The sequence below is a fragment of the Dendrobates tinctorius genome, unplaced genomic scaffold, assembly GCF_039654945.1.
Source record: "Dendrobates tinctorius isolate UK_male_01 unplaced genomic scaffold, ASM3965494v1 ptg000071l, whole genome shotgun sequence".
Taxonomy (NCBI): Eukaryota; Metazoa; Chordata; class Amphibia; order Anura; family Dendrobatidae; genus Dendrobates; species Dendrobates tinctorius.
In genome coordinates, this window is record NW_027361739.1 from 12,133,159 (window position 1) to 12,160,847 (window position 27,689).

General features: G+C 43.7%; 1 protein-coding gene across 1 annotated transcript in view; it reads left to right on the plus strand.

Moving 5' to 3' along the window:
• Positions 1-27,689, plus strand: part of LOC141096106 (uncharacterized) — a 102,668-nt gene that overhangs the window by 41,047 nt on the left and 33,932 nt on the right. The window contains 3 exon segments of the mRNA XM_073582520.1: positions 11,383-11,576; positions 22,633-22,741; positions 23,242-23,424. Coding sequence (XP_073438621.1) covers positions 11,383-11,576; positions 22,633-22,741; positions 23,242-23,424 — 486 coding nt within the window.

The window sequence follows — 27,689 nt, forward strand, 5'->3', positions numbered from 1 at the left end:
TTGCGCACTTCTTACAGATAACCTTGGCCTGATCATGAGGATTTTGTTCAAAAAAGTGCCACACTGCACTCTTCCTACTTTGGAAGACATTTTGCGGCCTAGCACGCTGTGCTATTTTGACCGTCTGGACAAGCTGTCCAGCAACTCTTTTGATTTTTGGAACCTGTCTTTGGAGTGCTCCGGGCCTGCCAGATAACAGCTGTTGCGATGTTGATGTCTGCTGTGGATGCTCCTCCTCCTCATCTGAGCTATTGGAAGCAGCACCCTCTTCCCCCAATGGATGCCAATCTGGGTCAACAACTGGGTCATCCATCACCTCCTCTTCAATGTCATGTGCACCTTCCTCTGTGTCACCGTGTATGGTGGTATAGTATGCGGGAAGGGGCACCTGAGTCTCATCAGGGTCAAAATCTGGCTCATTACACTGCGAGGACAATGTAGTGCTCTGACTGAATGTACCAGCAGAATCATCTATCAGTGGCTGTGCATCAGTGCACTCCATGTCAGATTCATCTTGGCCTGGTTAATTCACCATTTCACTTGATAACCCAGGCATGGTATGTGAAAACAGCTCCATGGAGTAATCAGTTGTATGGCCTGCGTCATCCTTCAATCTTGGTTGGGGTGAAGGACACAAGGAAAGGTGTGGTTCATGAACATGACCCTCCAATGACGACTCAGTGCTTTTATTTTTTACAACTTCAGAAGAGGAGGCGATAGAGCTGGAGGCTGAATCAGCAATGTAAGCCAAAACTTTTTCCTGATGCTCTGGCTTTAAAAGCGGTTTGCCAACTCCTAGCAAACTAAGCCTTCGAGGCCTTGTGGAGCCAGACGATGACGCAGGCTCAACACCTCCTGCATTCGGTCCTATTTTGCTTTTGCCACTACCATCAGATCCACCACCAACACCATCATTACCAGCTGGCAACCCCCGCCCAATTCCACGGCCTCTTCCACCAGCCTTCCTCATTTTTGGTAAAAATGTACACAAAATCCCACAAACTATATAGTAATGTAAAACAAGGTACAAGGTGTATATAGGACAGGGGAGACGTCGAATTTCTGAACACACTTGTGTCTATTAGAATCACTGCACACATACACTTAAGGAGTATTTGCTTATTACTGAAATTTATGGAAAACAAGTGCTCTTATAGTGATTGCGACAGAATGACGTTTCGGTCATTCAAGACCTTGATCACATAAGTCGCTGAAAAAAAATCGGAGATATATACAATCAGGTGTTGTTGTTACATATATTACATATTTACATTATATTTACAACATAATATATATGTCTAGTATATCCATGTCTGACATCTGGTGATGCTCATAGGAGGAATGCCAAGACTATGGTAAATGTGAAAGTATTAACATATAAGTACTGAGAGAGAGATTGGGGGGCACAGATAATTGCATCATTATACAAAGTCAATAGACATGTGTGGAAAAAATATTGAAGCATAAAATAAGAGGACATGTATACCCTTGAACAATGTAGTGGTTCATGAAGGATGTGGTCCTTATGATCAAAATAGGGACAGCGAGTATGCCTGGATAGAGGGATTTGTATGTTTAAATTAGAATGAATGGTTACTTATAATGCCTGGTGATAACATTTTTTTCCTGAATATAAGTGACTAATAGCATGGTTGTTTTTAAAACCCTGTGGTGTCATAGAACCATCTAGAGAAATCTAGTATCATCCCCATTGGTGAAAATGGTATAGTGATAAGGTTATAAATATTTACCCGTAGTAGTTCTGAACTAAGGGCTGTCCTGAATTAGGTAATGGTCACTTATGCCTTTAGGTTAGCCAGGGTCAGAGCGGTCGCTCTATGTGGCTGTGGAGGTAAGTTGCATAAACATTAGCTTGTGTAAATAAGTGGAAAAAATGTACTTAAATTAATTGACTGGGTCATCATGGTTCACTCACGGTGGTGGCGAGACGGTGGAGTGTGTTAACACTCAGTTGTAGCAAGGAGGAGTGACTAGGAGCGATGTTCATAGCTCCTTTTAAACATGTTTTGTCCATGTGACAGGAAATGACAATTGCTGGTCTCAGGACAGGATGTGACATCACCGCACATGCTCAGATGAAGTGTGAGGCTCATGGTGGCGGCCATGTTTTTGGTTGAAAAAGGCATGTGATCGCAACGGGTCACATGACTATGTGATGATAAAAAACTTATTTTATCATAGTATAGTCTTAATAGCAATGTTGTTAAGGGGATAATGGTTAATTAGGAATGTAACACCAAAGTGTTACAAGGTAAAGATTGTGGGATTTGTTATACTACTTAAGTGAAGTTAATTCGGTAAGACCAAGATCGAAAAACCCTAGCTATGCATCGTAAAACCATTGAAGAACGTAAAAGAAGTAAATTCCAATGAGATACTGAGGACTACTTAACAAACAGAATATACAGATGGGACGAACCAGCACCAAGACGTCCACCATGACCAAGACCAAACAGACCTCCAAGGGGGAACCCCCCTTCTGGAGGTTCGACTCCTTCGGGCGGTTCTACTCCAGGATCCGGCAGCGACACTGGCGGATATCCTATTCCCAGACCAGCTGTTTTTTTAGACCCACCATCACCACGTCCAGCCGGAGGACCAGGAGGGGGAAGAGATCCAGAACGGATGCTTCTGCACTCACAGGTAGGAGTCCAAAGATAGTCATCAATATCTCTGACTACTCTCTTTCACCACTAGAACTAGAAGTCTTAAACAAAGGGTTATCTTTCTGCCCCACTCCTAAATGGGATTCCTTCCAACTTGAGAAGGATCTCCAAACATTCTATCGTAACATCAGACTCAAAGTACACTTCGAAGGGAACCCTTCAACTGGGGACCACAGACTTAACCTTACAGCTAACCAGAGGATTACTAATCAATTGACTATAAACAACTTGGGCTTGAGGAATCCTAGCACCTTCATCCCACCTAAAACTCATCATGTAGCTGAAGCATTCATCAATCTGGTTGATAGAGATATCAAGGAGATTATCCATGACCATCGTATTGGCTTACTCCCTGTCCGCCATAATTTATCACCACTTCATAAACAGGCAATTACCTCACTTTAGAATAACAAAAATATCATTATTAAACCAGCGGAGAAGGGTGGAGCAATCGTGGTTATGAATAAAACTCAGTACATCCAGGAGATTAGGAGACAGCTGACCGACACCTTGACCTATAAACGAGTCCAGATTGACCCCACATTTTCCATACTTAGGAAAATAGACAACATCACAAACGAATACATAAGAAATGGGACGATTGATACCAAGACCAAAACCTTCCTATCCAACATACATCCAATCACCCCCGTCATATACATACTTCCCAAAATCCACAAGGACCTCCATAATCCACCAGGACGCCCTATTGTGGCCTCCACTGACTCGGTCTTAAGTCCACGACACTAGCTTCTTTCTTAAAAAAATTGAAGGATCTGGGACCCATTCCACCTAATAGTATCTTGTGTACATTGGATGTTAACAGCTTATACACCTCCATTGAACATGACAAAGGTATAGAGGTAGTTTCCCTTACCCTCCAGGAGGCTAACACTGATACCAAACAAAGAAACCTATGTATTGATCTGCTAAACCTGGTACTATGTGAAAATTACTTTCTCTTTGAAGATGACTTTTATGTACAGATGTGGGGTACTGAGATGGGCTCGAACGTAGCCCCCGCATACGCAAATCTTTATATGGATAGGTTTGAGAGAGACCATATATACCCCAATCCCACCTTTCAGCAACAGGCTCTCGTATGGTTAAGATATATCGATGATATCTTCTGCATATGGCACGGCCCCCAGGACGGCCTCCTTGACTTCTTTAACTCCATCAATCAGATTAGACCTGAACTCAAATTCACACTATCCCATGACGCCAATAACATCAGCTTTCTGGACACAAGAGTAATAAAAGATGACTGGGGATATTTAACTACAGACATTTTTTCAAAGCCTACAGATGTCAATAGTCTCCTCCTATATGACAGCTGTCACCCACAAGCAACTAAAAAGAGCTTGCCAAGATCACAATTTAAGAGAGTCAATAGAATTGTCTCCGACCCCACAATTAGAGACACACGTTTAATCGAAATGTCCAATAAATTTGCCAGCCGAAATTACCCGAAAAAATTACTCACTGATGAACTACATAGAGCCCGCACTGATATTACATTGCCCAGTGACATGACAAAACCTGTGAGGCTTCCCTTTGTCCATTACCACCATCCCTCCATACTAAGGGTACATAATTTGATCCGCAAACACTGGCCACTATTGACAAGATCATACCCCAGGGTTGAGTCATTCAAAAACCCCCCCTTGATGTGTCTGCGTAGACCCCCAAACATACGGGACAGACTGGTACGAGCGGACATAGGGACTAAGGAAACCATCCATTCGCTTACCCTCACTGGTCAAAGGAGGACAGGTACTTATCCCTGTCTTAGCTGTATGTCATGTTCAAATGTCACCAGAGGCAATGTAGTCACACATCCCCGGACAGGCAAATCCTACCCCATAAAGGACTTTTACACTTGTGATTCCAACTTTGTTGTTTACGTGATCAAGTGCCCTTGTGGACTGTTATATGTAGGGGAAACAACCCAGGCAATTAGGAGGAGGATCTCTAGCCATATATCTGCAATCAGATGTGAATACACCTGGCTACCCCTACCGGCCCATTTCAAAGAAGCCAGACATAACATCTCACAATTACGCTTCCAAGTGTTAGAAAAAGTACATAGACCCAGAAGAGGGGGTAACCACATCAAACTCTTGAAAGAGCGTGAAACTTATTGGATATACACACTCGACACCCTTGCTCCTAGGGGTCTTAATCGTGAAATAGAGTGGCATAACTAACAATTGACATTCTTTCCTAGGTCACCTAATGTATACAAATAACAGGGCACGACATAACCCTCTGGTAAGATTAAACATACCATTAGTATTTTGGCCATAAGTTTCCTTTCCCTTTCTTTGATTGCTTTCCTTTAACCTTAAGTTTGGACTCCCACTTGTTTTCTGATGTATTATGATCATAATGTCTATCATCATATACACTGTACTCAACATATATCATATATATCATCAGACCTTCGGCATACTAGCATTCATACCCAATAACATCTTTATGGCCGATACATAATGTATTTTAGCTTATATTGACCACAACACTGATTCAATGTTGTTGAACCATTGTCCCACACTATTTGAATCACAGTCTAACATCATGGCTTTGAGTGTTACATTCAACCTTAAATGTATAACAAATCCCACAATCGGACGATTTTACCTTGTAACACTTTGGTGTTACATTCCTAATTAACCATTATCCCCTTAACAACATTGTTATTAAGACTATACTATGATAAAATAAGTTTTTTATCATCACATAGTCATGTGACCCGTTGCGATCACATGACTTTTTCAACCAAAAACATGGCCGCCACCATGAGCCTCACACTTCATCTGAGCATGTGCGGTGATGTCACATCCTGTCCTGAGACCAGCAATTGTCATTTCCTGTCACATGGACAAAACATGTTTAAAAGGAGCTATGAACATCGCTCCTAGTCACTCCTCCTTGCTACAACTGAGTGTTAACACACTCCACCGTCTCGCCACCACCGTGAGTGAACCATGATGACCCAGTCAATTAAGTTAAGTACATTTTTTCCACTTATTTACACAGGCTAATGTTTATGCAACTTACCTCCACAGCCACATAGAGCGACCGCTCTGACCCTGACTAACCTAAAGGCATAAGTGACCATTACCTAATTCAGGACAGCCCTTAGTTCAGAACTACTACGGGTAAATATTTATAACCTTATCACTATACCATTTTCACCAATGGGGATGATACTAGATTTCTCTAGACGGTTCTATGACACCACAGGGTTTTAAAAACAACCATGCTATTAGTCACTTATATTCAGGAAAAAAATGTTATCACCAGGCATTATAAGTAACCATTCATTCTAATTTAAACATACAAATCCCTCTATCCAGGCATACTCGCTGTCCCTATTTTGATCATAAGGACCACATCCTTCATGAACCACTACATTGTTCAAGGGTATACATGTCCTCTTATTTTATGCTTCTATATTTTTTCCACACATGTCTATTGACTTTGTATAATGATGCAATTATCTGTGCCCTCCAATCTCTCTCTCAGTACTTATATGTTAATACTTTCACATTTACCATAGTCTTGGCATTCCTCCTATGAGTATCACCAGATGTCAGACATGGATATACTAGACATATATATTATGTTGTAAATATAATGTAAATATGTAATATATGTAACAACAACACCTGATTGTATATATCTCCGTTTTTTTTCAGCGACTTATGTGATCAAGGTCTTGAATGACCGAAACGTCATTCTGTCGCAATCACTATAAGAGCACTTGTTTTCAATAAATTTCACTAATAAGCAAATACTCCTTAAGTGTATATGTGCAGTGATTCTAATAGACATTTATGTGGGACTCATGAGCCTCCTTCACTAGCACCATACCCCCGTACCTATTGTGTGCTAGCCATTGTATCTCATACTCTGAACACACTTGTGGACACTGTTGGATTGTGTGAGGCCCAGTTAATATCACACTGCTATGTCACAGGCTCAATGTCGCAGGTGTGAAAAATGTCACTATAGGACAGGGGAAATGTAGAATTTCTGAACACACTTGTGGACACTGTTGTGTGAGGCCCAGTTAATATCACACCACTATGTCACAGGCTCAATGTCGCAGGTGTGAAAAATGTCACTATAGGACAGGGGAGATGTAGAATTTCTGAACACACTTGTGGACACTGTTGTGTGAGGCCCAGTTAATATCACACCGCTATGTCACAGGCTCAATGTCGCAGGTGTGAAAAATGTCACTATAGGACAGGGAAGATGTAGAATTTCTGAACATACTTGTGGACACTGTTGTGTGAGGCCCAGTTAATATCACACTGCTATGTCGCAGGTGTGAATAATGTCACTATAGGACAGGGGAGATGTAGAATTTCTGAACACACTTGTGGACACTGTTGGATTGTGTGAGGCCCAGTGAATATCACACCGCTATGTCACAGGCAGAAATTGGCTAGTGTATGACAAACTACAAGGTGTATATAGAATTGGGCAGAATAGGAATCTCCCTAAAGTGTAGGTCTGTAAGAACGGAACATGTCCTCGACTTATTCTTACAGAGTGACACACAGCTTCACTGTGGCCGTGATAACAGCCGTTACACGGTACTGAGACCTTTAATGGTTGAATAAAGAAACACAGCACTGCAAATCTGGGTGAGTGCCGCATCTTTTTCCTTCTGTTACAAATTTAGCATGTTTTTTCTGATGCTGAGCACCGTTATTCCCAGCAGTGTTTTATACACTGTGTGCCTGAGATTGATCCTTGACTTGTTGCTGGTGGATTAGAGCCTTGGTGCCGTTCATTTGGGCTTTCTTTGAATTGAACTAATATCACCATATGTGCCATTATACACAGAAGATCTGTACTTAGTATGCAGTGTCAGTGTAAAGGTAATACAGTGATCACTGGTGACATTGTACACAGGACTGCTGTATATAGTATACAGTATATAGTATCAGTATATAGGTAACACACTGACTCACCAGTGACGCCTCTAGATGAAGTCTTTCATCTCCATCCAGCACAGATCGATGTCACTTCTTCCAGCCAGGGCTCGTCTCTGCAGGAAATAGCACAGTTATCTAGAGCACCACTTGCAGAACACATTACTTATTTTTTTTCCCAACTTCTACACTACACCAAATGAAGAAAAAAAAAAGGCAACACAGTATCACTCTGCACAGTAAAAGGACTGCCTCCCCATTTAAAACAGTATACTCAAAAAATAAAATAAATACATCACTGCAGTAATAATATCCCCTATGGTAATAATATCCCCCATCCTGGCCCCCGTGTGTCTCATTCCTGGCTCCAGCCATATGTTCGCCTATCCTACCATCATGAGTATCCATTCTGCCCCATATGATCTCCCCATCCTGCCCCATCTGTCCCATGAAAATGCACCATCTGTCACCATCCTGCCCGATCTGTCTCCATCCTGCCCCATATTCCTGCCCCATCTGTCTCAATCCCGCACCATGTCTCCAATCATGCCCCCTGTGTCTCCAATCATGCCCCCTGTGTCTCCAATCATGCCCCCTGTGTCTCCAATCATGCCCCCTGTGTCTCCAATCCTGCCCCCTGTGTCTCTAATCCTGTCCCCATATCTTTCATCCTGCCACCATGTCTCCAATCCTGCCCCTATATCTTTCATCCTGCCACCATGTCTCCAATCCTGCCCCCATATTTTTCATCCTGCCACCATGTCTCCAATCCTGCTCCCATATCTTTCATCCTGCCACCATGTCTCCAATCCTGCCCCCATATCTTTCATCCTGCCACCATGTCTCCAATCCTGCCCCTATATCTTTCATTCTGCTCCCGTGTCTCCAATTATGCCCCGTGTCTCCAATCATGCCCCCATATCTTTCATCCTACCCCCTGTGTCTCCATTCTGCCCCTTGTGTCTCCAATCATACCCCCAAATCTTTCATCCTGCCCCCTGTCTCCATTCTGCCCCATCTTTATTCTGCCCCCCGCTGGATGGACACTTGTCTCCATCCTGCCGGCTTGCCGCTTTCAATAAAAATAAAAAAATAAAAAAAACCCTTTCTTCTTACCTTGCCGTCCTCCTACAGTAAGCGATCTTCCCTCCAGGCTGAAAGTGCGCACTCACCGGCAAATGACGTCAGATGCCGGCGACGTGCGTGCTGACGTCAGCTGACAGCCTCCGATTGGCTGGCGGCTTTACCTATTGCCATGCGGGCCCGGGCCCACACGGCAATAGAGTGTACCTGAACCGGCAAAAACCTGCCGCTGGGGTTCGATCAGCAGAAGAGACGGGGCCCAATGCTGGCCCCTTCTGCTGACTGGGCCCCATACAGCAGTCAGGGAAGTAAGGCCCTGATGGCGGCCCTGTATATAGCAATACAAAAAGCGTTGAAAACTTTTTATGGATTCAAATAGTGATCCATAGAGTATTACCTGCTTTTTGTTACATTTTGGTGGCATATAACACTAAAAAAAGTGTTGTAAATTTTTTCTGAATTAAATTACTCACCCATAGAGTATTACATGCTTTCTGTTACATTTTGGTGGTATATAACACTCGCAAAAAGCATTGAAATTTTTTTTCCGGATTCAATTAGTCATCCATAGTGTATTTAGTGCTTTCTGTTACATTTTGATAATATATAAAACTCAAAAATGCATTTACTTTTTCTTCTGGATTCAATTAATTATCCATACAGTATTAGGTGCTTTCTGTGACATTTTGGTGTTATATAAGACTCTACAAAAGCATATAAAAATATTTCTGGATTAAATTACCCAACAATTGAGCATTACTTGCTTTCTGTTACATTTCAGTGATATATTACACTCCAAAAAGCGTTCAAAAATTTTCTGGATTACATTTGTCATCCATACACTTTTACATGCTTTGTGTTACAATATGGTGGTATTAAAGTCCAAACAATGCTTCGACTGCTGCTGGTGACCAATTTTTTTTCTTGTTAAAAATAAACTTGGTTTCAAGACACCTGGCAATTAGAAAATCTGTAAGGTGTGTGGTAAGGGATGGGGAAATGGAAGTGATGATGGTGCACGCAGAGGACATGAGGCAGATGTGACTATATCTGCTGCTGGAGCACAAGAAACACTCCCATCCACAACCCATAGGTTCCTTTTCCACTTTGCATGGAGGCAGGGAGCACCAATTCTGAAGCCACACCAGTGCGAACAGGTGGTCAGTTGGATAGTAGATAATTTTGCCAGCATGTTTGGCAGCACCACCGAGTCTTCCACACGGTCCAGTCTCACCAGCCAAGAGTCTCGATCACTTAATCCTCACCCAAAACCTCTTCCTCCCACATTGTTGAATCCCAGGAGACTAGTGATCCCACCCAAGGACACTCCGAGGAGCTCTTTACAACATAATTTCTTGATTGTAGCCTCTCACCCTGCATGGTCCAAGAAGACCAGCAGCACTAAAACAAGCAGGGAACTCTTCCCAGAGCACCAACTCTTGTTAATTTATAAGTCAAAAAGTTAGGTGTTCCCAAGTCTGGGACTTTTTTAAAGAGAATTCTGAGGAAAAAAAGGTCATTTGTAGCCTTTGTCATGCCAAGATCAGCAGGGGCCTGACACCACTGCCTTTTACCCTGTCCTAGATGCTTCTCAATCCCCTGTCTATGACACTGGCGCAGATGCCTCCCACCTTGCTCCTGTCCTTGCACATTCTGATGCACCATCATTAGGCACTTCCAAATCATTGTCTCAGTGCAGAGTTCAACTGTCCTTACCCCAGATCTTGGAATGAAAGAGAATGTTTCCAGCCACCCACCCACAGGCCCAAAAGCTAAACAGGCACATTTCCAGGCTGCTTGCTTTTTGACATGGAGGATTTCCATCAACTCATGGTGGCAGCCACCCCTCAGTACTCAGTCCCCAGTCGACACTATTCTCCCGGTGTGGTGTCCCCGCCTTGTACCAGCACATGTCCAGGAACATCACCCATGCCCTTACCAACGTACTTACTGGGATTGTCCACTTAGTGACCACCACATGGACAATCACTTGTGGATATGGACACTACATGTCCCCGATGGCACACCACTGGGTGGACATTGTGGAGCCTGGGGCTGAGTCACACCCTGGCACAGCACATGTGCTCCCGACACTGAGGATTTCTAGCTCTACTTCTATCAGGGTTTCCTCCACCTCCTACATCAGCTCCTGCACCCCCTCCTGTTCCTCATCATACTCCATCTCTAATGTTTTATCTCAGAGCATATCCACATTAGCTAGGAACCCTGCAGCAGTGACTCAGTGAAGCGGTAACAGGCTCTGCTGAAGCTAATTTGTCTAGGAGGCAAACTGCACACTGCAGCAGAGTTACTTAAAGGAATAACAGAACAGACAGATCTGTGGCTCTTGCCGCTAAGCCTCCAAACAGACATGGTCATGTTTGATAATGAACGCAACCTGGTGCAACTGTGAAGTTTGGCAAGCTCACACACGTACCATGCTTGGGACACATGTTCAACTTGGTAGTTCAGCAGTTTCTGAAAGCATACCCAGCTTACCGACAACGTGCTGGAACTCCACACTGCACATGCTAGCAAGGCTTGGTGAGGAGCAGAGACCAGTTGCCGATTGCTAGATCCAACATGCCCATTGGTATTCTGGTCAGCCTCCGCGCATAACAGTGGGCATTGATGTTTGATATTTGTGTGGATTTTCCAAGACTGATGACTCCCCAAAGATGGTGAGTAGCGATGACAACATAGTCAGCACAATCATCCTGCTTCTGTGCCTACTTAAACAGTCGCTGTTCACAATCAAACATGAAGTTATGCATGCGGACCAGGTGGAGATGGAGGAAGACATGAGACAAGGAGACACTACCCAGCCTCATCTTATCTGCTCAGCTCAGATTGGGTAACAAAGAGTAAGTAAATACTGAGGAGAATGATGAAAAGGTGCTGATTGCTAGTGTAACAGAGGCTAGTACCCACACAACCTTCATCATATCTCTTTTATGTGGATAGACTGAGGAGAAGGAGGGAGAGCAGAGTTGTCATCATGATGGAGACAGGGAAGTGTTGGCTGTAGGTGTAACAAGGGCGACCGGGGAGGAGGGTAGTTATGGCTGAGTTACTTAAAGACACAGTCCACAGACAGAGTTCACTGAGCCAATGGTCAGCGAGTACCCCCGTACATAAATAGACGGGAGCGACACAGCTTTTCCCACTCTTTACCTTTTTCTCTTTCCGGCCACGGTTGTCCAGGTGTATTAAAGTCCAAGAAAGCAACTGTTGTCCAACAGGGAATAACTTTTTAATGAAACAGGGATGGGATAGAAAGAAAAGAGTACAACACTGGCTTCCTGCTTTCTCCCTAACACTTTCCGCAGTCGCACCCACAGCAGCTGCAGCAGCCGAAGATTCACAGTAATCCACTTGCTCGGATCTGGGTGCTTTAAAGCCCCTTCAGCGGGCGGCCCTTCCAGAGTCTTGGGGCCCATGTTGGGTTCCTTTAATCCTAGAGTTCATGAATCCGGGGCAACAGATCTCCGGGAGTCTGGCAATGCCCCGTCAATATTATACGTCTGCCCTGGGCCAACGTGTCCGGCCAACTGACTGGGGATAGCAGTTTCCATCTGCCTTTAAGCTGAATCCCCCAAATTAACTGTTCACTGTCCCTAACTATACACAGCCCTTAAAGGGGAACATCCACAATGCAATACAAGGCATTACAAATATTGCACATACATAATACATTTATATAAGGTGCACAGGTTGACCACACAGAGGAGAGGGTGCAACTGAGGGGACCTGCCTCCTCCTTACACAGGGAGCTTGGCATACAGTGTGGGAAATAAGTATTTGATCCTTTGCTGACTTTGTAAGTTTGCCCACTGACAAAGACATGAATGGTCTATAATTTTAAGGGTAGGTTAATTTTAACATTGAGAGATAGAATATTAAAAATAAAATCCAAAAAATTACAATGTATAAATTATATAAAGTTATTTGCATTTTGCATTGAGAAATAACTATTTGATCCCTCTGGCAAACAAGACTTAATACTTGGTGGCAAAACCCTTGCTGGCAAGCACAGCAGTCAGATGTTTTTTGTAGTTGATTATGAAGTTTGTGCACACGTCAGGAGGAATTTTGGTCCATTCCTCTTTGCAAATCATTTGTGTTATATTTATTTTGGCCAAAAAAGAGTACTGGCTGTTCACCCTTCAAGACCCATGCTACGATGAGAACTTTGCATCTTTCCTTCCTGAGGCGGAGATGTCTTCAAAAATGGTGCTATACCAGAAGGCCATTGTGGAAAATATGTTAAAAAAAATACCATCAGACAAATCTTCCTTGCCCAACCAAGGAGGAGAGGCTATGGAGACACACAGCAGAGGCAGAGGTACACTGTCAATGGCCTGGGCCTATTTCATGAGACAATCCCAGCATCCAAGGTCTGATGACCAGTTATTTTTGACAAGGAGGAAAAAGTTTTTAAAGATGGTCAAACAACACCAGGCCAGTATACCTCCTAATTCCTCTGCAACCTTCAGCTATTGGGTCTCAAATATGAACACATGGCATGAGCTGTCCCTCTATGCTTTGGAGGTGATGTGCTGCTCAGCTACTAGCTTCTTGCCTGAGTGACTTTTTAGTGCCGCCGGGGGGATCATAACAGACAGGCGCTTTCGCCTGTCAACAGAGAATGCTGACAGGTTCACGCTGATAAAAATGAACAAGGCCTGGCATAGTCCCCACTTTTCCACACCACCAGATGACAGCAGCACATAAAGTGTTTCTAATGTTCAACATTTGAAAAAAGTCATCCAGTTGTTGCTTTCAAGGTTGTATGGATGACCCTCCTTACAATTTTTTCTTGGCTTTGAATTTTATGCAAAGCCTTTATGAGTGTAGTAGTACATCAACTATACTTTGCTAATTTTTTATGAGGCACTAAAGTTGTTGCCTTCAAGGAGGCATGGATGACCCTCCTTATAAATTGTTACTGGCTTTGTACTGTGTGCAGAGCCTTTATAAGCGTAGGAGTACCACAACTACACTTTGTTCACAATATTTGAATTAGATACTATATTTGATGCATTCAAGTGTGTATGGATGACCCTGTTTGTAATTTTTGGCAGACAATAAACTGTATGCAGAGCCTTTATAAGTGATTTAACAATATTTGAATGAGGCACTGATGTTGGTGCCTTCAGGAAGGAGTGTATGGATTTGTAATTTTTGTCTAGTCTAGAAGTACCAATACATGAGAATTAGAACATAATATGTATGTGGCCCTCTTTTATGTCTAATACAGGGTGTTAATACAGCCAAGAAGCAGTGTTTACCTGCCCAGGTCTCATAACTAATTCACTCTCAGGATGCAGCAAACCCATGTAGTAAAGATGGTGGAAACACAGGTGCAAAATACTGATAAGACAACCACTCACAACCTACCAATTCATGGAGGGAGTGATTGCTTAGTATTAAATTGCACAAAAGCAGCTTGTAAAGGGCGCTGGTCACACACAGGTAACGCACAATGTCTGGCTTACAGTCTATTAGTGACGCCCATACTATAGGTTACCCCAGACCTTCTTGTAGAGTTTGCCGAAAAAATGCTTGGATTTCAAATTGACTTTCATTATACTCGTTACATGAAATGTGCACTCGAGCATTAGGAATTGCTGTGTTTGAGTAAATAGCATCCAAACATTTTAGTGCTTGATCATAGCTAATGGTTTTCTCTAGTGAATTGCAGTCTTCAAGTCTGACCACAGATTCTCAATTGGATTAAGGTCTGGGCTTTGACTAGGCCACTCCAAAACATTTACATGTTTCCCCTTTATCCACTTGACTGTTACTTTAGCAGCATGCTTTGGTTCATTGTCTTGTTGGAAGGTGGACCTCCTTCCCAGTTACAAATCACTGATAGACTGAAACAGGTTTTGCTCAAGAATATCCCTGTATTTTGGACCATCCATCTTTTCCTTGATTCTGACCATTTTCCAAGTCCCTCCTGCCAGAAAACAAGATAGTGTTCTTAGGGTGATGAGCTGTGTTGGTTTGGTGCAAGACATAGCTTTAACCTTGGTGGCTAAAAAGTTCAATTTTGGTCTCATCTGACCACAGCACTTTTCTCCATACATTTGTGGCGTTTCCCACATGTCTTTTTGGCAAACTCGAAACGAGCCTTACAAATTTTTGTCTGTAAATAAAGGCTTTTTTTCTGACAACTCAGTCTCTGCTTAGGAACTCTGCAGCTCCTTCAGAGTTACATTTTGTATTTGTGCTGCCTCTCTGATTATTGCCCTCCTTGCTTGGACTGAAAGTTTTGGTGGGCGCCTCTCTTGGCAAGTTTGTTGTGGTACCATGTTCTTTATTTTTGATGATGATGGATTTGATGGTGCTTCACAACAACTTTGTCCCTGTCTTGTTTGAAGATCTACTTATTCTTCTTGGTGTTGTTTAGTTAGTGGTGCCTTTGCTTAAGGGTGTTGCAGCCTCTGTGGCCTTTCAGAAAAGGTGTGTATATGTTATGCACGTGGTTGTGGAACTGCTGTGCTGATATCCTGGGGAGAGCCTGGCAGGGCATAACTAAGCAAACACCTGGTCCTTCACTAGGGTCCCTGATGGTGTAGTTAGACTTGAACCCAGGTGGACGCCAGGTGCTACTCCAGAATGGACTCCGAAGCCAAGGCAGATGACTGCCAAGGAGACAGAGAAGCAGGACTGGCCAGGCACTGGTTCGCAAGATATATGCGGTTGTTGGACACATGTGGGATCAGACAGAAGCAGGATAAGGACAGGAACACGGGACTGCCATAGATACGGGAACACAGGTGCAGGTTCACAGGTGCTGGTTTATGCAGGTTAGTATCAGGACTAGGCACAGGCAGAGCGGGTTTGGGTATAGGTACCCTTTGTGGAAGGTGTCTTAAATTAAATACTTATTGTCTCCCAGCTATTGGCTGGGGACATTTTCGGAAGTGCGCAAGCGGCTCCTTTAAGAAGCAGGGAGTGCACGCGCTCTAAGCATTCTCCCAGGAGACCTTCTTGTCATGCCCTGGCCCTGGGAGGAGAGAGATGCCAGGGGAGTGCGAATACGTAAGTTATCACAACAGCGTGTCTGCAGTGGGGAGGAAGGGGTCATGTGCAGGATTGATGCCACTGTTTTAACAGTACATGCTGACAGACCATGTGCCTCTTAGATTGAACACAGGTGGACTGCCTTTCATTAAGCATTGATGATGAGTGCACGTGCTCAGATAAGGTGATATCCGAGCACGCTTGGGTCCTAATTAAGTATGCTCGAAAAAATATGCTCCAGTCGCTATGGCTGCATGCTGTTTGTTAGGCAATCCCTGTATGTGTGCGGCTGTCAAATACATGTCCATGACAAATCAAAAGGTCCTCAACGTGCACAGAACAAATTGCAAACTATAAATGCAATTAAAATCACCAAAAAATGAAGAATAAGTAAAAAAAGGAAAACACATAAGAAATGCATTTGACATTAATAATGAAACATTAGTTTGTTACATTTGTTAAGACCAGTAGGAAACCTTGTGTTTAAATTATAGATCTAAAATGCCTCACATGTGAGGAGACGCTGTCTGACATATCCACCTCGTAGAGGCTTACTGACATGTTCAATACCACGTACCTGAAAAAATGATGTGCTGCGAGTGTGGCACTGATAAAATGTTTTGATACTGTTGAGACGATGCGATTTGAACTGTTTATACTAGATATATCATACAGATGTTCAGAAATAGGCATTTTAAGCTTTCGTGAAGTACATCCAATATAGGACAAACTGCATGCAGTACAATCTATTTTATATACTATATGCATAGAATTGCAGTTTGATATTAAAGCATGCACAATTATCATAATTGTTGTATGTCTTAGTAAAAAACGCATGTTTGCAGGTTTTACAATTATTTGTACCACATTTATAAAAAACCAGTACAATTTAACCAGTTTTTTTTTTATTATTATTACTACTTCCAGAGTGGAACATACTGGGTGAAATTTTGTTTCCATCTTCTGACTACCACATTAACCCCCGACCATAAAATTTTTGCTATGCTGTCATCTTCATATAAAATGGGAAGAAATGTAATGATAATTCTTCTAATATCTCCAAATTGGGGACTGTATTGGAATCAAACAAAATTTTTTTTTTATTCTTTCAGAGATGATGTCTGTCTGATATGCTTTTTCTGATGGCGTGATTAGATCATTCCGATTCTTCTGACAATTCTGTGTGTCCAGTTTAATGACCATTTGGGATATTTGCGACGTTTCAATTTATAAGCTACCAGGTCAAATTCTGCTTTATCGGTACTAGTGCTGTAATTTCGCTTTATTCTAATGAATTCACCCACAGGGACAAATTTGATGGTATGTTTAGGGTGACTGCTATTTGCGTTTAAAATAGCATTTCCACTTAAAGGTTTGTAGTGAGTTTTGGTGAAAATAATTTGGTCCACCATACCATTTAATTCCAGGTCCAAAAAGAATATATTTTCAAAATCATATCTATATGTGAAACGAATATTTTAACTATTGGAATTAATACAATTTATGAAATCTGGTATGACAGACACATTGGCCCCCCAAATAATGAGGGTGTTATCAATGTACCATATCTGCCATACCAGATCAAACACTCAATGAACGGATTGGATGTAGAAAAAATGTTTTCAAATTCCCAAAAGGCCTAACCAGACAATTTTGCCAGGATTGACCAACCATCAAATGTGAATGGAGACTTCCTGACTCTCCCCCAACAGATGATGTTGGGGGAGAGAAGGATTTAACTTGATTATTTTGTTTCTTGGGGTGATTGGTTGCTGCCAATGGACTCGTAACTCAGAGAACACAAGAACGCTTGGCTGAGCACTACAGGAATGCTTAGTTTGGTCTCTCTAATGTTTATGGGGAATTTAAAGAGGTCCTTTCATCAGGTCAAAAGCAGCCTGTTTACTTTTATTTTATTCCTGCTGTTTCTCTCAGTGTTTTTTTTTTTAAATTCACAATATGGTTCCAGAGATATGATTTTTTTTTTTTATGTAGTGCTAATTTTTATGATCTTTACTAGAGAAGAGCGAATATTTCAAAGTTCAGTTCGGATTACGATTGCCGAATTTGCAATATTCGTCAATTAATTCATCGAATATTCTCCAAACATAACTGAACACCATTCAGCTCAATGGGAGCCAAAAACAAATGCATGTACAACACCTTATAACGACCCCAAATGCTGCCAAAACACATCAAAAGAGGTGCACACACCAGGAAAGTGGCCTCAATTCCCCCACAGTATTAATTGTAGCATGGCACTGCAGCAATCAGCCAGGCATAAGATATTGGGTTCTGGGACAGCATTTATAGCTTTCAATTAAACTTCAGAGTAAGACGAGGTGGGTGACGGATCGGTGTATGCCTCCTGTCCTGGGAACCCTGATACCACATGCAACAGCTCAACCTGCTTTCATACTAAAATATCATATAAATTTCGTAGACTACTATTGTCAGAAAAATCTTAGGATAGTACCACAGGTAGTTGACTCCAAGAAAGTGGATCCCTGACGGTTGTGGAGGCCTACTGCTACAGGCAACATGCATGAAGGAGACCCAACCAGGAGTCTACACATTTACAAAAATTAGTGGCAGACACCAACAAAGTGGCATCAATTGCAATAAAGTAGAATTAGTATAGCGGGGACCGACACCTCTTCAACTACAGCCAACCCAGAAAATGGAGACTGTAACGGGCAAGGTGGTGGAATCACTGTTCCGCATCCCTCTGAAAGCTTGGAAGGGGTGTAACTAGGTGGCCTACCAAATCCCTACTCGGACAAGTGGCAGCAGGCGAAAAACTGTGACCCAAGGAGGTACAAAGAGGTGGCATCAGGTGCTAGTCATGGCTGACCTACAGAATGTGGCAGCTGACCCCCCACAGCGGGTAAGCTGCTACGGCCCAAAGGATGGATGAAAAATGCAGGCAGACACTGTAGGGACTCTGGTGTCACGGGTGCAGATGGAATCGGCTGAGGAGCAGTAAAGTACTGGCTGGTGTGGGCTGGACCGGGTGTTAGACAATTGGGCACTGGCAGGTGCGATCTGGACTAGCTGATGGACAGAAGAGTGCAGACAGGTACGAGCAGATGGGCACAGACAGGTAAGAGCAGACGGGTTCAGGGTAGACAAGCAGATGGGTGGACCTGGGGAACCTGACAACTAGCAAGCATGCAAGGCAAACTAACAACGTAGCTCAGGCACCTCCATATTGGAGGAGAAGCCTTAAATAGAAGGTATTGCCCAGCTATAGGTTGGGAATACCTTAGGTTGATGTGGGTGGTCCCTTTAAGAGGGAGGGAGCGCATGCATGTGCCCTTTAAGCATAGCTCCCCATCCTACAACCGAACCTTGGTGGACACCGACACATAAAGGGTGAGATGAGGAGGTGGTGTGTGAGTGAGAGACACTGAATGTCCCGTCTGTTAGATACAAGGAAATGCAACAAAGAGCCAAGTCTGTAATGCCAACAGATGAGAATGAGAATACTTGTGTATAAGCCGACCCCCCCCTAATTTTGCCCCAAAAAACTGGGAAAACTTATTGACTCGCGTATAAGCCTAGGGTTAAATGGTGGTCCAAGAAGATGCTCCATAGATAAAACCATAGAGAAGAAAGTGGATAGGCACATTCCGTCTCATGCAAAATAATCCTTTATTGTGGCATCAAGATACCAACAGCAGGCAGATAAAACCATGGAGCAAGTACAGACGACGATCGTTTCGCGCTTACATAGCGCTTCAACAGGTCATATGACCTGTTGAAGCGCTATGTAAGCGCGAAACGATCGTCGTCTGTACTTGCTCCATGGTTTTATCTGCCTGCTGTTGGTATCTTGATGCCACAATAAAGGATTACATGGGATGGAATGTGCCTATCCACTTTCTTCTCTATGGATATACAGACTATTTTCCTTGGAAGTGGCACCTGTGCTCCCTGAAATGTATGCAGCTTCATTAACCCGAGGTCATACAGCTGTGCCTTTGTCCTGCTTTTTCTCTTCTATGCCATAGATAAAACCCCCCCATATGCTGCTGGCCCAAGAAGATGCTCCATAAATACCCCCCATATGCTGCTGCACAAGGGTTAATGCTGGCCCAAGAAGATGCTCCATAAATACCCCCCATATGCTGCTGCACAAGGGTTAATGCTGCCTCATAAGATGCTCCATAAATTCCCCCATATGCTGCTGCACAAGGGTTAATGCTGCCCATAAGATGCTCCATAAATATCCCCCATAATATGCTGCTGCACAAGGGTTAATGCTGCCCCATAAATACCCCCCATATGCTGCTCCACAAGGGTTAATGCTGCCCAATAAGATGCTCCATAAATACCCCTTATTTGCTGCTGCAATAAAAAAAATGACATACTTACCTCTCCATCGCTGGGGGCCAGGTGCCGGTGTCCTGAGCCCCTGGCAGTGGCGATATTCACCTGTCCTCGTTCCAAGCCGTGCACCACTGTGTCTTCTGGATCTCTGCATTGATACGTCATCGCGCCCTCTGCTGTCACAGCAGGAGGACCCGGAGACACAGTGGTGCACGGCTTGGAACGGGGACAGGTGAATATCACTCTGGCCCCGTCATACTCACCCTTCCTAGCATAAGGACTTCTCTGCAGCTGCAGCCCCTGCTTCTCCCTCTGCCATCTGCTTCCTGCATTCAGCTGGTCACGTGTTACCGCTCATTAAACTCATAAATATGCACATATTCATGAGTTTAATGAGCGGTACCACATGAACGCTGAATGCAGGAAGCAGATGGCAGAGGGAGACGCAGGGGCTGCAGAGAAGTGCCAGGAGAGGTGAGTATGGTCTCTGACACCCCCTCCCACCCCCCCGGTAAATGACATGAGACATGCACAAAAGTGAACAAGTCGGTCGGACAGTGTTCACACCACCCAAAGACTGAAACACAAAGAAAAAACACAGTATGACAAACATGCAAAAATACTCTGCTGTAAAAAATATATATATAACAGTAGACAGCAAGTGCTAGTAAAAAGATGATAACAAAAACAGGGTATTTAGTTAATACGTTTTTTTTGCAAAAAATTTATACTAAGCCACTTCACCAACATCACGGTATACCCATCTCGGAGCAGTCCTATCTAATGTATTTAAAACCTGATCATGTGAACAGTACCTATATGAGCAGGATTCAGAAAGGCTCTTCCTGATGTGGGCACGCTGTGCAAGACGGGTCTTTATATGTATGTCTCACAAGAGAGGGGCGGGAATCTCCCAAAACTTGCATAAGCAAGAAACTAAAAGATTAAAAACACATGAGACATGCACAAAAGTGAACAGGTCGGTCGGACAGTGTTCACATCACCCAAAGACAGAAACACAAAGAAAAAACAGTATGGCAAGCGTGCAAAAATACTCTGCTGTAAAAAAAAATATAAATAACAGTAGACAGCAAGTGCTAGTAAAAAGATGATAACAAAAACAGGGTATTTAGTTGATACTTTTTTTGCAAAAAATGTATACTAAGCCACTCCACCAACATCACAGTATACCCATCTCGGAGCAGTCCTATCTAATGTATTTAAAACCTGATCATGTGAACAGTACCTATATGAGCAGGATTCAGAAAGGCTCTGCCTGATGTGGGCACGCTGTGCAAGACGGCTCTTTATGTGCCTGTTTCACAAGAGAGGGGTGGGAATCTCCCAAAACTTGCGTAAGCAAGAAACTAATAGATTAAAAACATGAGACATGCACAAAAGTGAACAGGTGGGTCGGACAGTGTTCACACGACCCAAAGACTGAAACACAGTGTTTCAGATGAGAATGTCTATAGTAAGAGGGAATGGTCTACTGTTTCAAAGACAGATGCCAGGTCCAGGGGAAGGAGGAAAACAAACTCGCATTGCTTTCATTTTGCGGTTAGTAGGTTGTTGGTGACTTTAGGCAGGGCAGTTTCAGTGGAATGGTGCAGTCTGAAGTCAGACTGTAAATGGTCAAAAAGGGAGCAAGAGGAGACGTGGGAGGACAGTTCAAAATGTACGTGTTGTTCCAGTAGTTTTGAGGCATAGGGGAGAAATGATATTTGGTGCTAGGTAGACACAGAGGATGGGTCAAGGTTGGGCTTTTTGAGGATGGGTGTGATCGAGGAATTACAGCTAGATGACTGGGCACTGGGTGACTCTGGTGGCTGTAGGGGCAGTCGGGGAAGGGGCTGCTCCACAAGTCTTGCAATCTGCAATCCCCAAGACTTGCAGGGCGCTTGGGGACCGAGAAATAAACCATTACACACCATAAGATGGATAACTAAACTACTAGACAACAGGAGTTGGAAAACTAAACTACTAAACAGCTAGGGTTGTAGAACTAAACCACTACACACAATAAGATGGATAACAAAACTAATAGACAACAGGAGTTTTAGATCTAAACTACTAAACAGCTATGATTGCAGAACTAAACAAATTAACACCAGAACATGGAGAACTAAGCTAATAGACAACAGGGATTGGAGAACTAAACTACTAAACATCTTTGCTTGGAGAAATAAACTAGTACACACCAGGAAATGGAGAACTAATGCAGTAGACCTCAAGGTGTCACTAGACACCAAGTCTTGGAATCACCATGGCTTGCGAAACAAACCGTTGTACGTAACAGTTCCTGCAGTGCTTCTGCCTCCTATACCTTCCTAGGGCCTCCACCTGCGCCTTCAGCCACTGCCTTAATTAAGCACATGTTCCAACACTGCAGAGAGAATCCCTTCTTCACCTCCGTACTGTGCAGTCAGGGCTCACCGTAATCCGGCAGTGTTTACAATAATATGCCTTGGAGATCGCAGTCATACAGATCAACAGTTGAGGACAGCTATCCATGCAGAGTTTGAGAAATGGATGTCAATACTCAGCCTGGAGCCAGAGAAGGCCGTGTGCGATAATGGTGCAAACCTGGTGGCAGCCCTACGCCGGGCCAACCTAAAACACGTGACTTACATGGTTCGCATCCTCAACCTGATGGTACAGCAATTCCTCTGTCACTGTCCCAGCTTGGATGCACTGCTGACGAATCCACTTTCGTAATAACTTCCACCATTCCACTTCAGTTGGTATAGAGATCTTTCAGACTAACGGTTAACCGGTTGATATGAGATATGACCACACCGTGGAAATAAACTCTGCACTTGTTGCAGTGACTGTGGTAGCAGCTCTAAGAACTGGTGCAGGATGACATTTTTCATAGTCTGGCACAACGCAATACAGACGTGGTGCAATTCACACTTGCATACTGGATACAGATGAAGGACCTCTGCACCCTTCTGTACGTTTTCTTAATGGCTACTAAGATGGTTAGCGGTCATGGTGCCATCATCAGCATCCGCATTACTGTTATCTACATGCTGTAGCACACTTTAAATAGTGTGAGAGAGCAGGTGGTGGTCCTGGGGGAAGAGGAGGAAGCAGAGGAGGATATCTTTAGGCTTAACAATATCTATAAGTTCAGGTCTGTCATATCACAGATGTTTGCATGGAAGGAACAAATGGAGAAGGACCATGAAAAGGACGAGAAGGGAGAGGAGATGGATGCTCCACAGTTAGGAGATGAAGAAGATAATGATTATTACCTCTATGTTGTCCGTGGTTGTCAGGAGTGGATGGCGGAAGAAAGCTTGAGTGTTATACCACCACCATCACCATGCGGAGTTGGAACTCATGAAAGAGACAGACCCATGAGTGCCTTCTTGCAGCACTATCTGCAACATGATTGTTACCCCTATAGTTATGATTCCAAATATTGCTGTCTACTGGGTTGCAGTGTGTTCTAGCCACAATACAAAAGTACATTTTGTCTGTTGCTTCCCCTCCTAGAAAGGGATGTGCCCATGTTGCAGTATCAAAACATGCTGGAAGACAATCTTGACAGTGGTTTTCCCCAACATAGCAGTAAGTCACACAGTTTGAATCACAGTGATAGCCTTCCAACCATAGAAACGTTCAGTTGTCAACGTAAAAACATTAGCAGTCTTGCAGCGCTGTAGTCCTGTGTTACAACCCCACCAAGGACACCATCTGCAAAGAGTTTGTACGTTCTCCCAGTGTTTGTGAGGGTTTATGCACAATAATTATTTTTCTACCCACATTACAAAGACATACAGATAGTAAATGTAGATTGTGAGTCCCAATGATGACAGTGCCAGTAATGTCTGCATAGCAAATGTTGAATTATTGGCGCTATGTAAGTGATAAAACCCCCCCAAAAAGTTGAAAGTGATGCTCAGCCACACTCAGGTGGCACACATATCAGTTTAGTAGATTTCTATTGTCAGAAAATGTAAGGATAGTAACACAGGTAGTTTACGCAAAGACAGTGGAGGACTGCCAGTATCGGAGGCCTACTGCTACAGGCAATACACATGAAGGAGATCCAATGTTGAATCTACACATTTACAAAAATTACTGTCAGACTCTAACAAAGTGGCATCAATTTTACCACACTAAAAACTACAACAACCAGTAATAGATTAAACAAGGGAGGACGTCACAAACTAAATATTCATCATCAGAATAAATTAGCAATGATTTTGTAAACAACCAAAAAAACTACAATGGCAGACCATTTGGGTATTGAAATTATAAAAGCACACCAAATATGTATTGATTAATGACAGAAAAGACATAAAATCTTAAAAAATTGCCTTTATTAAAGTGAATGGCATAAACTTAAGCAAGAGTGTCCACACTACAGAATATCATAAAAATATTAAAACTTGTAATGACTTATATAGCATATAATATACAAAATTTAGAAAAAAATGAGGAAATAAATAAATATTCAAGTCCGCCAACATACCTATATAAAGGTCCACTATGTATAGATGGGCCAATTAATATAATGGTGAAATATTAAAAATAATAAATAACACAATAATCAATAAAGAAATACATGTGAGGGCAGGTTAAAAAAAGGTCCTGTGAATAAAGTGCAATCGTGCAAGCACCAGTGCAAAGATATTAAATCCATTGCCAGTGAATTACCATAAAAGGTTTAAAGCAATAATAGCCCCAACAAACATAGGGTAAATGGAATCATATACCTGGTATGCAGAGGCGTATCTGGGGGGGCAGCCGGGACAGTTGCCCCGGGCGCAATCAGCAGGGGGGAGCAGTTGGGCCGCCTAATGCACCGGTCTGCAGTGTCTCCCCCTGGCGGCTGCGTTCTGCCGCTCAGTGTCCTGTGAGTCGGCTGTTCTCTGTGACGGCTGTCAAGCTGACAGCCGGTGCAGAGGAGGCCGCACCGCCTCTCAGGCAGCAATTGTACTGGCGTCTATACAGACGCCAGTACAATTGAAGCTCTGACTGCCAGTTCAGAGCGACGTCAGCAGCGTGATCAGGTCATGTGATCATGCTGCTGATGTCACACCCTGGCACCCAGAGCGAACGCTGGTGGTAAGTGTGCTCCTCTGTGGAGCTGAAGAAACCACCGAAGATGGGAGATGGGGGATGTTTATGAGTGGGGGGGGGTTAATGAGTGGAGATGGGGGTTAATGAGTCGAGATGGGGGTTAATGTGTGGGGGGTTAATGAGTGGAGATGGGGGTTAATGTTGGGATGGGGGTTAATGAGTGGAGATGGGGGTTAATGAGTGGAGATGGGGTTAATGTGGGGATGGGAGTTAATGAGTGGAGGGGTTAATGAGTGAGATGGGGGTTAATGAGTGGAGATGGGGGTTAATGTGGGGATGGGGGTTAATGAGTGGAGATGGGGTTAATGAGTGGAGATGGGGGTTAATGTGTGGGGGTTAATGAGTGGAGATGGGGTAAATGTGGGGATGGGGGTCAATGTGTATGGGGTTAATGAGTGGAGATGGGGGTTAATGTGGGGTGGTGGTTAATGAGTAGAGATGGGGGTTAATGTGGGGATGGGGTTAATGAGTGGAGATGGGGGTTAATGTATGGGGGGTTAATGAGTGGAGATGGGGGTTAATGTGGGGATGGGGGTTAATGTGGGGATGAGGGTTAATGAGTGGAGATGGGGTAAATGTGGGGATGGGGTTAATGAGTAGAGGGGTTAATGAATGAGTGGAGATGGGGTTAATGTGGGGGGTTAATGAGTGGAGATGGGGGTGACTGTGGGGATGGGGGTTAATGAGTGGAGATGGGGGTTAATGTGGGAATGGGGGTTAATGAGTGGGGGGTTAATGAGCAGAGATGGGGGTTAATATGTGGGGGTTAATGAGTGGAGATGGGGGTTAATGTGGGGATGGGGGTTAATGAGTGGAGATGGGGGTTAATGTGTGTGGGGATTTGGAGTGGGGGGTACATAATGTGTGGGGGGATTTGGGAGTAGGGACGGGGGTTATTGAGTGGGGATACTTAATGTGTGGGGTGATTTGGAGTGGGGATGGGGGGTTATTTAATGTGTGTGAGGGATTTGGAGTGGGGATGGGGGATTTAATGTGTGTGGGGGGTTTGGAGTGGGGATGGTGGGTACTTAATGTGTGTGGGGGATTGGGGATGGGGGGATTTGGAGTGGGGATGGGGTATTTAATGTGTGTGGGGAGATTTGAGGACACAAAATGAAGAGTATGTATGTATGAGGGCATGTTTGAGGAAACAGTTTGCGGGATGGGTGCAGACAGTAAGGGGTGCGAACGGGTAAATGTATGTGGACACAGTATGAGTAGCGATGGGAAAAATGTATGTGGACACAGTATGGGGAGTGAGTGTGATGGCATGTGTGCAGACACAGTATGGGGTTTCGGGGGTATGTTTGAGCAGACAGTATAGAGAGTGAGGGGATAAATATATGAGGAGACAGTATGGTGAACAGGTGGGATGTTAGAGGAGACAGTATGGGGAAGGAGGGGCATAGTGCGAGGAGACACTATATTGCAGATATTTTTATTCAGGAGCATTATAATGACACTTCTATCTTTAAGGGCATCGTGTGGAGATTTGCTGCAGAAGACCGGAGAAGATGGAAGTCTGCAGAGACGAGATGTGGATGAGAAAACTCATCATGGGGTCTGGACAAGAAGAAGAAAAGAAGAACGACTCCAGAGACAAGGTCATCCATAAGGTACTTGGATGTAAATATTATTTGTGATACTGACATATTCTCATGTTTTTATTTATGTTAGGAACATTAAGGGTATGTGCACATGCTGCGGATCCGCAGAAGTTTCTGCTGCGGTGTACAGTACCATTATAATCAATGAAAAACAAAAAATGCTGTGCACATGCTGCGGATTTTTCTAATCCGCAGCATGTCAATTCTTTGTGCGGAATACGCAGCGGTTTTACACCTGCTCCATTACCAGGTGTCAAGCCGCAGGGGAATACCGCAGGCTAATCCGCAGATAAACCGCAGGTCTTTTGACCTGCGGATTTACCTGCGGATTTTGCAAAATCTGCGCGGAAAAATCCGCAGCAGAATCCTCAACGTGTGCACTTACCCTAAAGGGGTTGCTCAGGTTTGTGCTGAGTCTACTGTCATTCTATGTGACTGCAGACTTCTGAATTCTCACAGTGTTCACTGAATGCTGTTAGGATTCTCTCGTTCCGGTAATTTACGTACATACGGTCACATGCTGACTAGACATGTGTGGCTTCACTCAATGAAAATGAACACAGCGAGGTTGGGCATGTCTAGTTGGAATGTGGCCAGAAGCATATAAATCACATACTTGTGGTGACGTGACTGTATATCGGCAAGGGAGAGTCCTAAAAGTGTGCAGTGCAGAATTCAGAAGCCTGCAATGTCAGGATTCAGCTCTGCAGGTTCCAGTAGTCATCACATGGACACTTCACTCATATGTGATTTTCATAGTTATGGTCTTGTGACAATGAGCTTCTCTTCCTGCTTTCAGTTTTTTACTGAACATTGAGAGCATTAGGGAGAGCAGCTCGCGGGTACATGGCTAAGTGTGCAAGTCGCATATGTACTTGGGGGGGGGGGGGTCGGGCACC